Source organism: Talpa europaea (assembly GCF_964194135.1).
Source record: "Talpa europaea genome assembly, chromosome: 6".
Taxonomy (NCBI): Eukaryota; Metazoa; Chordata; class Mammalia; order Eulipotyphla; family Talpidae; genus Talpa; species Talpa europaea.
In genome coordinates this window covers 42,644,461-42,659,270 of record NC_140072.1, presented here as the reverse complement: position 1 = coordinate 42,659,270, position 14,810 = coordinate 42,644,461, and the positions used below count along the sequence as shown (strand labels likewise).

Below are 14,810 nucleotides of genomic sequence, written 5' to 3'. Positions count from 1 at the left end.
GAGGCTTTTGCATACTCAACCTACTACTTTGTGAATCGTGAGGTTTTCCCTTCTGTCTGGTGGGAATAGGTGCTATTCTTGGCTCTTTGTTAGCACCAGGCACTAGTACCTCTGCTTCTTCCAGATGGTTCTTTCCCCAGCTTCTGGTAATTTCCTCACAGTCATGTTTTCAGTCCTACTCTCTCGAAACTCTGGAAGATCCCCAGAGTTCTCTTTCTGTGCAGCTCTCTCCTCTCCAGTGCTCCGTCCTGCAAACTTTAACTGCCTTCGTTTCCCTGGTCTTTCCTCACTGCCAGGCTCCTCTGGGTTCCTTCTCTGCAAAATGTTCTTGCTTCTTTGCATGCCTGTTAATCCTGGATTGGATGCCAGCCATTGTGAAGTTTAAGTTGATATGTGCTGGAAAGTTTGTATTCTTGCACTCCGTTCTGGGATATAGTTGACTTATCTAGAAATAGTTTGATCTTTTCAAATCTTGTTTTGAAAACATTTTCTAGGGGCGTGGGTAGAATCTGAGAAGAATTTCTTCTAGAATTTAATTTGTCTCACTACTGAGACAATACTTTTATGAGTTCTCTACCCAGTGTCTCATTACTTAACAAGGTTTGTCCACGCTGGATGGTGGAAGCACAAGCTGAAATACAGCGCTTGTGAATTCATAATTCTTCCCGGCAGTTTTGTCCTACATACGTGCTGGGCAGCCCCCACATGAGACTCTTTGCGGCCCTCCAGACATTGCTCTCTCTGCACCCCCCCACCTTCTCACACTCAGCCTTGCAAACTCTACCTTATGCTCCCTGGACTCCGAACTTTGTCTTCTCAGCCCTCGGAGACTGCTGGGTTCTGCCTGGGTTCTCCCTCCTTGCTCGGCAACTTGGAAAGTCTCCAGGAAATCAGCTGGTTTAGTTTCGGGCCTCATCTTTGTTGTTTCCTCTTTCTTAAGGGTCACTGTCCTGTGCTGTCTGATGCCCAATGTCTGAAGACCATTGTTCTGTCCGTTTTGCCCATGTGTATATTGTGGTCCTATGGGAGGAGGGTGCCTATAGAAAGCTAGTCTTTGTCTGGGCCAGCAGTAGAAGGACTCGCTCTGTTTGAGCTGCCTTCCCCTGGCCAATGTCTGAGTCCACTTTTTCAAGTAGGATGCCCCCGGACCTCCTTCTGTTCCCAGCTAAGTTCTTACAAGTAATGATCTATCATTGCTGTTTTCTTTCCTTATTATCCAGGTTTTAAAAATATCTGGCTTAGTTTTCCATTTTTTCCTATTTGTCAGGTCCAAAGGGCTCTTCTCAGAACTCAGTCTCTTTTACCGGATTACATGGAACCAATAAGCAACTAGAACCAATTCCATCCTGAGCAAATCAAATTAAACCCTGGCTCATCCTATATGTCAGTACAACATTTACACATGCACATGCATGCACATGTGTACACACACGTGCACACACACACACGTGCACACATACACTTAAACAATAAATGGCCTCCAAAATACACATTTATCATTTTGAATTTGAAACAAGAAATTTCATCCTTCTAATTAAGTGGCTTATTTGATTGAGGAGACAAACGCCATAGGTGGGATCTTGATATAATGCTAATAATTAAAAATTTCCAAACCAGTCTTAGAACAGTTAGCAAAATGAAGGGAAAATGAAAATGAAGCCATCTCATTGCTTCCTAGGTCAACGTGTGTATTCCAGTTGTTAAACTTATGAAGTCATCAAATAAAATCACAGTGTAGCCTGTATATTTATTTTTCCTCTGGAATGCACCTTAATTTTCTTCTTCCTAACTATGCTTGTGTGGCCTCACCCACATCACCCTCTTCCCATCTGTGTATATTGAAAACCTCTTGAGCGATGCATTGCCAAATTTTCAGTGTCTGCTTCCTGACAGTGAATGGCAGTGACAAAACTGCCAACGCCACCTTCTGGAATAGCTGACGGGATTTCTCGGTGGAGCCTGGACTCTGTGTAAGAATTGCACACTCTTTGGGACATCTGGTGGATTCTGAGGCAGTGTTCTGTGGAACTAGTAGACAAGACCTCAGCATGAACACCTTTCTTGCCCAGTTTGCTATCCTGAGCTCTGGGGAAACAAAACTCCAGATGCTTGACAGGAAGTAGGCTGCTTTTCAGTGAATGCGTGATGAGCTAGAATACTTAGCTCACACAACTCAGATGTGGAAAGGATTGCATGTGGTCTATAATCTGATGGCCTTCCTCCTCAACTTGCACCCAGGGATTAGCAAGAGAATTAAATGTTCAAACTGGCTTAAAAGCTTAGTAGGATTTGGGCCTCCCTGGTGGCACAGCAGTTGAGCGCTGGGTTGCGAAGCTGCCCGCGGCCTCTGTGGCGCCGGTTCGATCCCCAGCTGCTCTCCGGCCACCAGAGGAGGGTCCCACATGGCGCGCAGACCTCTCCTGCCGCCCGCTGCTCCCCTCAGCAGTGTACTTCGGTCCTTCTGCCTGCTCTGCTCCCCGCTCTGGCTCTGGTGAATTCTCTCACCCTCCGGCGCTTCTGACTGTACCCAGTGCATGTATAAACAAAACAAACAAATAAATAAATAAAACATGCCTCTATTAAAAAAAAAAAAGCTTAGTCGGATTCAATCTCTCCCATAGATGACATCTTGGTGTGTGTATGAAGGGGTGGGAGTGGGGGTGGTTTTTATACCTTATGACATTAGGGTAGGGGTAGGGTGCCCTGTAGCTTTGTGCTAGTTTTGGAGTGACCTAATACCCATTATTTTAATCACTGACCACAAGGCATGCTGGCCTCTTTTGCTGTGTGTACACCTGGTTTGGGATGTGGTCTCAGGGAGCATCTACCCTCACTGACTTTGCTTCTCCTCCACTCTTAATGGTGGAAGAACCCTTGGGGAACCTCTCCCTGGCTTCTGCTATGGAGTCACTTCCTCTTACTGCAGAGGGAACTCATGCCACACAGGAATGGGGAGTGCCTGGGAGAATCAGGAGATTCTGAGCAAGTCTTCTCAGGTAATCTTGACTACCCCACATCCATGATGAGATTTGTGCATATTGTTTCCTCCTAGAATCTCAGACTGGGAATCAAAGTTCTCATCACCCACTGCTCCCGAGAAACTATTTCTGGATACTCTTCTGATCAATCCACTCTTCATCTTTTCATTTCTTTTTCTCAGAATTTTCCAGTGGGCCTCCCCGGTGGCACAGCAGGTTGAGCTCCATGCTGTGAAGCTGTCTGCAGCCTCGGCAGTGAGGCAGTGCGGGTTAGATCCCGGCGGGGCCTGCGAGAATCCCACATGGCGCGGCTGACCTCTCCAGTTGTACCCCGCCCCCCACCGCCCCTCGATCCCCTCAGCAGTGTATTTCTGTCGTCTGCCGGTTCTGCTTCCAGCTCTGTCTCTGGTGAATCCTCTCACCCTCCCGGGGCCTCTGGCCTGTACCCCAGTTCTTGTATAAAAATAAATAAATCTTTTTTAAAAAAAAAAAAGAACTTAAAAAAAAAAAGAATTTTCCAGTGACACAGTCATCCTTCCTCCATCTCATTACTCTTTTGTTTGGCCCTTGTGTAAGTGAAACTTTGGTCATGGTTATTTAAGTGAGGACAAAGGAACATAGACAATCATTTCAAGACATGTGATGGCATTGCTGCAAAATCCCATTTTTGAGGGTCAAAGTTGAATAGTGCCTTCATTCTCTTTGTATTCCTGTAACAAGGCATAACAGTCTTTTCCTCTCCTTCACACCAACATTCCAAGTGGATGGATGTCACAATGAGGCAATAGTTTGCAAACTCAGGAAGACAGTAGAAAAGGTTCATTAATAATTAAAAAAAAAAAACCCACACCATTTAATGTCTGATGCTACTTAGGAGGCAGCGGAGGTTATCGGGGCTGCAGAGAGGCTTGGCTCACTGTTGGAAAAGTGCCTCTAAGGCTAATTAAAGATACTTACGGATGCTTGAGAGGCCAGTTGGTGTGCCTGTAACAGCAATGGGAACACTTGCTTGTTCTCAGTTATGACTAATACATCCTATTGCAATTTAGCTTTGCTTTATAGGGACATTTTGATCCTTTTACTTTCTTGAATGTCACCAATGTGACCGTGGAGCTCATGTTTCATAACTCTAATTCCAGCTTCAGCAGCTCATGGACTTACAGTCTGGGAGATCCCAGGAAAAGACCATCAGCATTCTGTCTTATTCATTAGGTACTTATCGACTCAATGCACAATAGAAGATAATGGCAAGTGCACGAGCCTTTTCAAAGCTTTTCTAAATTGAAATTAATCTATTCAATCAATCAATATTTATTAACCATCAATAAAATAAAATGGCAACCTACAGGATGGGAAAAAATATTGGCAAATCATATTTAGTAATGGTTAATATTCAAAATATATAAAGAACTCATGGAATGCAATAGCAAGTAAAGATTCCAGTTAAAAAATGGGCAGAGAAATGAATAGACATTTTTTTTTCACAAACATGATATACAGATGGCAAACAGGTAGATGAAAAGATACTAGGTATCTAATCATCAGGGAAATGCAAATCAAAACCTCAATGAGACATGGCCTCACACCTGTTAAAATGGCTATAATGAAAAAGGAAAGAGGTTACAAATACTGGTAAGGATGTGGAGAAAAGGGAGGTCTGTGCACTCAGTGGGATAATTGGTATAGCCACTATGGGAAACAGTATGAAGTTCTTAAAAAAATTAAGAATAGAATGAACATTTATCTGAAAGGGAGAAAAAAAAAAAACTAGTTCACAAAGATACAGGCACTCCCATGTTTATTGCAGTGTCATTTACATTAGCCAAGATAAGGAAACAAATTAAGTGACCCGTGATGGATGAATGGAAAAAGAAGTTGTAGGGGCCTCCCTGGTGGTGCAAGGGATTAAGACGCAGCACTATCAAGCTATCTGCAGCCACTGCAGCATGAGTTTGAACCCTGGACAGGGCGGTGACCCACATGGCACAGCAGACCTCTCCTGACTCACCCACTGCTTCCTTCAGCAGTGTATTTCAGTAAATCCAGCTGTTCTCTCCACTCTTTCTCTGGTGAATCCTTTCACCGCCCCCCCCCCACACCCACCCCACACCTCTGGCCTACACTCCAGCTCTTGTATGCCTAAATAAACAAAAAGAATCCCCATGCACACTACTTATAACCTGTCTAGCATATATCAAGGTTTTAGTATAATTATCATAACACTTTAGGGCCCCACAATTCTTGGAGGACAGGTGTGCCATTAGAGAAGATGACATCAAAAGGGCAGAACCACACCAATGTGAAGATGTTAGAGAGGGACGTGGTTTGATTTGGAAAAAAAATTGTAACTTGATATCTACCATTTTTTGGGGGGGATCCTAATGGTTTCAAAAATGTATCCTTGTGTACTTGATCATTTACTATTTTCAACAAAGAAGTGTGACTTCACTCATTCTGCAGTAAGCCTTGTTCAAAAAAGCTGTCCTTCTTATCTGTCTCTGTAGCTCAACACCTAATACCACATGCCAAGTGCACAAGCAGTATTTTTTAAAGTAAATGAATGAATCCCATTTTGCCCAATTGGAAGGTGCTGCTCAGTAAAGTCCTGACTTGTCCAATGTCACACTGCCCAGAAGAGAGTAAGTACACTGGCATGAGATTGGGCTAGCTCTCAAGGAAGAAGTTTCTGACAATGGGTTGCTCAGTAATTAAATCCAGTATTCTGCTAGGCAACCTTATTTGAAATAGTGTTCTTGACCACTAACCATAGTAGAACAAAAGTCAGAAAACATCTTTTAATAAGGCATGACCAGTCACTTTTTTATTGCTCCTGAGTTGGAGGGGAAATGATCAGTTGCTCTTTGAGAGCCTTTCCTGTGATGAGATGTTATTTTGATTCCAAGAGCTCCTGCTCTAATCTGAGAGGTGCGTTTGCTCGCAACCTCTCGGATTCAGACCCTTTCATAGAAAATTAAGTTAAGCTAATGCAAAAGTTACTTCCCAGAATGGAGGCAGTATCAGGACCTTAAATGCTATTAATGTGTGTTAAATGAAGCACAATCTCTGTGTACTAAGGATAAATTGCAGGACAAACAGCTTACTGCTATTCCTTTTTTAAAAAGGCCTGGGATGGGTTCCATTTACAAGCACTTACATGAGTACGTGACTCCACTATATTCTGTCTTTAAATGCCGAGGATTTATTAAAGCAAGCAACTCACTGCCAGACAAATAGTATTAGAAACATTTTTATTTAAAGTTGGACAATAGAAAGGAGTCACAGAAAAAAATTACACAAACTTGCAACAGAATGCAACTAAGAAAGGTAATTAGTAAATGAGAAGAAAAAAAGACATTCCTGATTTTACCAAGCAATTTGTTAGTTATCAAATAGAATAATTGATTAATTCAGCAAAGTAAACCCCTTGCTGGTATCTCTTGAACACAACACATAAACAATTTAATCTACTAAATTAGCATCTACTAAAACCACCCAAACTGAAAGAGTCAAGGCAACATTTCCTCAACATATGAGATACAACTTGGGGAACTGAAATACTACTACTAGAGAAATTTAAAACCAACCAACCACCTCTTAATACCTTTAACCTGGATTTCAGTCCACTATGGTGCTGTGGATGATAGAAAACAGGTCATTTAAATTTAAGTCTGAACACAGTCCCCCTACACACACACACACACACACAGACACACACACACTGCATTCTAAGACAAAAGGGCCATCAATGTCCTTGCTATGCATAGGCATAGAGGCCGAGACTAAAAACAAAATGATATAGACCCTGGGACCCTGGGACCCTGGGACATCTGCCTTTTCTGAAAGGGTGGGAGTGGGATTATAGTAAGGAATGTAAAAATTTTTACACTTTGGCAAGTAAGTGTACAAATTACCATTTCTTGATTGTCATTGTTATAAGGAACTATTCTACCTCTTGAAAACATACTCTTTAATCTTATTTGACTTCCCCCTCAAACATTTGGAGGGTAAATTCTTATAAAACAGAGGTGGACTAAAACCTCTTATCTGTCATAATGGTTATTTTTCACTTTCTCTATTAAAAAGCATATAAAATGTATAGTTTATCACTGATAACTAACACCAAGATATTGCTTGTTAATGGGGGTTTGGGAACAACATGATTAATTTTTTTTAAAAATTAGGCCTCTATATATTTAATTCCTGTACAATAAACTACATATTAGAGCTGACAAAATAATATTAGCTGATGAAAATTTCAACACTTATCTCAACCTTAATACCCTCATAGAGGTAGTAGAATCAGTAATGAGCCAAGAAGTATGCAGTCTTGATAATTTACAGAGCTGATTTTTTCTAAAATGCTATAATTAGCTGTATATTAACTTTCTTAGAAATTCTAAGTTTAAAAAATGAAATTCAAAGATAAGCAATGTAAAAGATACTATTCTAAAAAATCATCTCATTTGAAGAAACATTTTCTGTATGCCCACAACAATTTTGCCAACAGTAGAACATGCGTGTTCTCTAGGGAATGCGTGTTCTTTAGTTAATGAGGGTGTTCAAGGACCAGACACCAGATCTAAGCTCAGAGCCAACTCATGACCTAAAGGGAAAATTACTGTTTGTGGTGTCGGAACAAAATGAATTTTGAATGCTATTGGTAATTCACTAGGTTAGGTCTATCTTCATAAATTTGGTTGATATTTTGAAAAAAGGAAAGAGGAAAATAAAAACGTAAGATTCAGTTAAACAGTTCTTTCTGGTTATAAGACTGGAGGACCTTTAGAGTTATAAATTATTGTAGAAACATTTAACTCTTCAGTAAAGCTGCCATAACCCTACATTCACATTGTTTCGTTGGGAGAAAGAGGAGACAAAAAAGAGAAAGTAGGTGTCCTGTGTCCACTGAAACAGGCATAATTAATGAGCTGTACTCTTTCTAATATAGTCATGGAATGCTTCTGTCACAAGTGCTCTAATAGTTGACAGCACCTATAAAATCTAAACTTGAATGGATATAGGGAAGTAATTTGGCAAAGCATCCACTGTGTGCCCAGAAGTAGGCTTGTTCTAAGGGGAAACAGAAAAAGGAGACACATATGGGTCCTGCCTCCAAAAGTTTAAAATACAGCTAAAAATGTGCTTTTCATTTCTTAAATATTAGAAATTCTAAATACGTTGATGTTAACTAAAATCCTTTATTGGGTCTATATTCTTTCCAAAAAAGGCAGGTTAATTTGGGCTTTATTGACAGATACTGCTGATAAACATATTCAGAAACAAAGTTCCAACAATAGTGAGTGAGGGCAGCTACTGAAACTGATTCCAAAAATCACATTAAGCTACTTGGGGGAATGGTATTATATAATATGTCAAATCATAACATGTGAGAAACACAGCTTTAAATACCCAGGACCTGTTTGGTTACGTGTTGTCAAAGCTTAGATTTCCAAAATAAGCCTTTTTTGAGCTATTTAAATTTACAAATGGCTTATAGATCCTTCTAGCATCAGTTGAACATAACAGCATCAAGGGGTGTCAAGCCATTTCCAAAAAGATAATTATAATTCATTTCAGAAATTCAGAAAGCCCAATTACTGAAAACTGCAAGGGCCCTATCAATCGACAGCTTGACTATAGCCCACCCCTTCGACTTACAGCACAGACCACTCTTCTGAGTCCAGCCATCAGTGCCAAAGGGTAAACTCAGGGGGAACATCTCTACCATTAAGACCCCAGGCTGTGCAAATGGAAAGATTTTGACAAGACCTCACATCTTGGTCCCAAGCACCAAGTAACCAAAAAAAAAAAAATCACACTTTTATCAAGCAAGCAATCACTCAGGAAGACCTCAGTGTCACATGGTTGCAGAAATATACACTAGGAGGTGGCAATAAATATTGTTTCTAAAAACAATGGCTCTTTTACTCATTGAATCGGTCACTTTGCCCATATCACACATGCTATGATTTAAGCAAAATGTACCATGTATCATACATAGACTTTAGCCTTCCATCAATATCCAACCTGTATAAAATAGGTAGATGAGAACCTGAATAAACACTACAAATCTATTGGTTCTGAACTAGGAAAGTCCCATGTCTTGGTGACACACAAAATGTTTAAGGGAATTGCTAAGCAGATAGGTTAAAATTCTCTGAAACAACTTCTTAGGCAATTCTATTGTGTCTTTGGTGCATATCATCTGAAACTTCATAAAACTGGTGAACCACACAAACCATACCATGTTGTTACGAAATTCATACAAACTTAATGCACCCTATTGCAAGTTTAATCACTGTATTTGTGAAAGTCAGAAAGCAAGGTGATATTTACAAATACTTTAAAGTAATAATTCACTCACTCTTTACATCAAATTTGTGAGCAGTGAAAATTATATGCATTTCACAGATAAGGAGCTGGACATTGACATAAAATGCACATAAATAAATTCAGAATAAGAATATGGATTCACTGTCTTTAAACCTCCTTCCCTCCTTCAGTTTTTTTCCTCCCTCCCTAGTTGAGCAAAGAAGCGTAGATGAATGTTCATACAGGATTGTTTTACTAACTACTCTTCCACTCTTTAAGTATTATAGAACTAGCAAGGAAAACTACTATTTAGATTTTGTGGCAAGTTAAAAGACAAAGCAAAATCTAAGCAAACATCATTTCATAATCAGACTACTTTGACTGCAGCCTAGTTCTGGGTGGGCCTTGGTACATACAGCTAGGTAACACAGAGGTCCAGTACAGAAATAGACATAATTGCTGAGACAGAGTTTGGAATCACTATACTTGATTCACTTTCTAGGTTCAGATTGAGGTTCTAACTGCTAAAGCATAGACAGGAGTTGAGAGCAAAAACTAACAATATGGGAAAGTAATTGCGCAATCTAAATTATGATCATTTGGGTGCCCAATTCAACACCCTCATATATGTACTCTATCCAATGTAAAAGTGAACAGGTATACAATTCTGTCACAAATCAGTAGGGATAATAGTTAAGTTACATCTCAATCAATGAGTCTCATCCAGATTTTTTACTAGTTTTCTCTCTAAATATGTGACTTCTAAGCACAGGGATAGAATTTACTTTTCAGTGTACTTTTCATTTACTAGAGTAAATGCAGTGTTACATTATCAGGGTTAAATCAAATTACATGAATTATAAAAATACCAATTCACTTTAAAGAGAAGGTTATTCACTGAAGAAAGTGAGTACTTATTACATTTTGGTGAGGGAAAAAAAAAGCAAATGGAAGAATATTAAAATAATCATCTCCTAGCTAAAGTTATCTTTAAAGGTATTACAAAAAATCATTATTTTAAACATAAATAAAACATTTTTATATTAAATGTTAAATTTGAAAGTAAACCCAAACTTTCTTACAAAATAGCCTATAGGAAACTTGGTATAATAGACACTCAAAAACACTAAGTAAATGAACACTGCCTAATAGGCATTAATATTGTAACGTCTTTTAGTAGTAAAAAGATCTTCTGTGAAGAAGTTGGATTCCACTTTGATCTTTTCAAAGTAAAATTCAGCAATTCTATCCTTGATGAGGTATCATATTTTGGAATCCAAATGTGTGTGTATGTGTGTTCTTTTTATCAGCTTTATTCATTTTATTGAGACTTTTAAAATAGTAATAAAGTTCATTTGGGCATTAAATAAAAAAAAAAACACCCTTATTATGGTGGCTTCAAACTGCGTTTTTTAACTAAAAACTGTCCCCTATAGTCATTTTAGGCAGTATTGTAACCAAAGTATAAACAGTAGGAATTTAACCCCTCCTTTCTACTTAAAATACAATAAACTTCTTAAGTACGCAGAGTTTGTACACTTCCCATTTTAGATCAAATCAGAGTTAAAAAAATATAAAAAGAATAGGATATGCATTAATATTAATCCATGTGCTGTTAGGTTCCCACAGAAATATTTCATTATTCATCTTTAAGATCACTTCTCAAGGGTTGTTTTATCGAAGGAATGATTTTTCTCTATTCTCACCATCTTTTATGATGAAATGCTCTTTTTCCAGTTACTTATTGGAGTTGTTATCAATAAACACTATCATATACCTCCAGTTCAAGACATGAATAGCAGTAGAATACTTAGTTTCAATTATAAATAATATGTATTCAACAAATAATGCTGCCACTATATATGCTACAATAAATACATGAGAATGAGTATACATTATTTTTCATAAAAATGTAATTTCTAATCAATTTAGATTTCACTGAGAAGACATTAAATACTTAAACATCAGCAGTCTCCTGTGTTATAGAACGTCAGTCAGGTGAGATCTGAAAGAGATTCTTTATTGGTAGCCATATACAGTTGACTATACCTTCAATCTCTGTGTTTACTTGCTATTTAAGAATTATAGAACCTGGACATCAAAACACTATCAATGCAATTATCACTACAGACTCTCACTGGCTCTTTTAAAATTTGGTTAAAAGTTGCAAAGTCATGATGTATACAATTACTGCAGCTACATTATTTGAAAAAGAAATATATTATGCTGCTAAGACAAAAAAACATAGAAACACATAAACATCACAATGTAACAATAGGAACTCATAACTATTTAATATGAAAAATTAAATTTAAAAATTGTTAGAGAACTTGGGGATCTTTCACATCAGCAAAACAATCTGTATATTTCCAACTTCTATGATACAATAGACATTAAAATACTTCAAAGAAATGACATTCAAATGCCTCCTTTACACAAATAATATTGCCAATACTAATAAAAGTGATGCCCTTAAACATGAACTGCTCTGCTACTGGTGATTTTAAAAATGTTTTCTTAGTTCATTTTATATTTTAGTTAGCAATGAGCATTACATATTAATCAGTTCTGTGTTGACAGAGAATCCTAGTCAAAATACTGTTTCTTGAAAGTAATATACATCATATTGCTTGAAACTAACAACCATATAAAAATGGCAATCATTTAATCTAAACATTGATTATGAAAGACAACTGGCATATATTCAAGCAGTGTGTTGAGTTCATGATAGTTTATTTACAATAAAAGTACTTTTACTGAAGCTAACATGATATATAGGTTTCTATGTCAATTACTACAGTCTCTTAAAGTTATAAAAATATTATATAAAATACCACAGGCTTTAGAGGATATAACTTCATGTGGTTCTGATACTAGCAGCTGAAAAGTGTTCATAATTTAAAAATAAATAAACTATAGAGGTAAACCAGTTACAAAACAGCAGAGGACTGCAATAGTCACAAGAGTGAAAAGAAATGCTTAAATACACAATAGCTAACAAAATGGTGAAGCAGTTGGATCAAAAGTTTTAAAAACCTCTTTCAGAGATTTGTCGTCCGTTTCTCTAGTGGGATCATTGTCTGTACTGGGGCTCACCTGTCCCGGCTGCCTTGCCTGCCTTGGATCACTGTACTGGGGTCTAATTAAGCCTGTTAATGCCTGAATAGGAAGGCTGTGCACTGCTGGGACCTGAACCAAACCAGAGCCCCTGACACTATCTGCCTGTGGGTCAGCTGGCCCATCAACAGTGACATCCATATTTGGAGTGGTTTTCTGTGGTAGGATTGCTTCTCCAGGAGAAGGCTCATTTTTGTCACTACTTTTTAAACCACCACATTTTTTCTGGTTCTCTGCATTTTCTGTTGCTAGCTCTGATGCAGACGAGGAACTCTGTTCCCTAGGGTCATATAGACTAATACCACTAAGAACTGAACTTGTAGCTCCCAGTGGAAGGCCAGCTGAAGATGAGAGTTTAGGGGCATATGGAGGCAAAGCCCCAGGACTAGAACTGCTAACTACTGTCTTTGAAGGCTGTGATGAGCCAGGATTTGATCTGACTAAATGAGGGGCACCCTTTGATGTGTGTGAATCTTTCAGAACAGCTTGATGAGACTCTGTATTGTGTCTGTGAAGCCTAGGATCAAAGTTTTTTTGCAGTCTAGGATCTCCTAATTTATTTCCTGAACTATGAGAGTCTCCAAGTTGTTCTAGGTAGCCTTCTCTATTTGTTGTGTTAATTTTGGTTTTGGCTGCTAATTTTGAATCAGTGGGCACTGTATTTTGATGATCACTTTTTGTATTCCATAATCTACTGAGCCTCTGGTCAGCTATAAGAGGGGGCAAAGGTAAATTGATTGAAGATACTGGGTCAGGTTTAGGTAAAGGGACTGGAAGTAAGTCTTCTGGAGCCCATACGATGTGTTTTGCAAAGTTGGGTTTGGCTAGGATAATATCCATTTTAATGTGACTGAACTGTCTCAATTGTGACCTTGGATCCTGGAGCACAATACCAGGGGAAGAATCCAAAGGTATTAAGAAAGCTTTTTCTCTCAGTTCTCTTTCTGTATCTTCATCATCATCATCTGCTCTTTTGTGTTTTGTGCCAGCATCTGCATGATGTAAATCAAACTTTGTTCCACCAACAGAAGAGCCTACATGACCACTTCCATTCCCTCTTAATTTCCTCGGATCCCACACAAGCCTAAGGTCCAGTGGGGCAGACTCGGAAGATTTCCTAATGTCTTGCCTTGGGATAGTCCTAAGTCTAGGGTCAACAACTTGATTTCCTTTACTTTTCTCTTTAGCAAGTCTTGGATCCATAGGGGTACTGAGTTCTGTGGAAGCCTGTTGCTGATTCCTTAAAGTTTCCGTTTGCTTCTGCAATGTTTTCAGTATTGACTTGACACTGCTTCCTTCTTCTTCTTCACTACTGGAATACCAGTTAACGGTATCATCTAAATGTAGACAAAAACTTATAGTAAAGAACGAAGTATTTATATTTGTCCTTAATTAAGATTAAAAATAAGGGTACTCTAATTTTAAGAAAATGCATCACAGAAATGTCACAGTTTCAAAGCTGTAACAAGATGTAATATGACAATTATAAGTTCAGTCCTTACATTTTATAAAGAAAGAGGTACAAAATCTGAATGTAAATGATGTCCTTCTAGTCAGAGAAAAGTCAGGATCTTTCATTAGAACTGGTCAAAGGGAACTCAGAAGTTTGGTATGACCAGATTGGGGGTAAACGGAAACAAAAAAACAACTATTGGAAAGGAATATTAAAATATTTTGGATCTCTTTAACTCAAGTAATTCTGAAATTTCATAGCTCTGAATTTACCAAGTAAGAAGGGAGACATACTAAAAAAAAAATCTGAACAAAAACAAAACACTAATAATGATGATTAAGTGAATACAGAAGAAAAACAGAACAACAGAGATAGGTCATTGGGTAGCAGTTACTAGAAAATGATAGTTAAAATCTTTTATCAATTTTATATCAAAGGACAGATAAAATTTATAAGAATGGATCCAAACACAAAAATCTAGTTGCTGAAGACGTCTTCTATATAGAGAGAAAACAATCCTCTCATATAACATAATCAATTGTATAGCACAGTATAAAATTTTAAATCATCTAGAAAAGTTTTAATTTTATTTATTAATTCATGAAGCTCTGTAAGACTTTACACATATAGCCACTGAAATGGTTGCTTCTTAAATTGTACATGAAATTAACTTATTAGGAATGCCTCAATTTTCCTGTGGAATGAAGAGTTAATGTTACTTTAATGAAAATGTAACAAAGTCCACATAATATCTTGTAGCTACGTAGTTTTACAGTTATTTATAAATTTTGTTTAAGAGTGGCCAAAAATACTAACTTTTAATTCATAAGAAAATGATGTTTTACATTTTTCTCTCCTTAACTTAGTTAGCTAAAGTTGTGCACTTACTGATTTCAAAAATAGTAAGGTAAACTTAATGTTTCCATATAATCTTTTATACTAAAAATACT

General features: G+C 37.8%; 1 protein-coding gene across 1 annotated transcript in view; it reads right to left on the bottom strand.

The window, feature by feature from the left end:
- Nucleotides 1-12,284: 12,284 nt before the first annotated feature.
- Nucleotides 12,285-14,810, bottom strand: part of ZC3H6 (zinc finger CCCH-type containing 6) — a gene marked incomplete at its 3' end in the record, with an annotated part of 48,175 nt that continues 45,649 nt past the window's right edge. The window contains exon 12 of the mRNA XM_084235119.1: nt 12,285-13,744. Within this exon, the coding sequence (XP_084091245.1) occupies nt 12,285-13,744 (1,460 nt within the window). The remainder of the gene's footprint in view (nt 13,745-14,810) is intronic.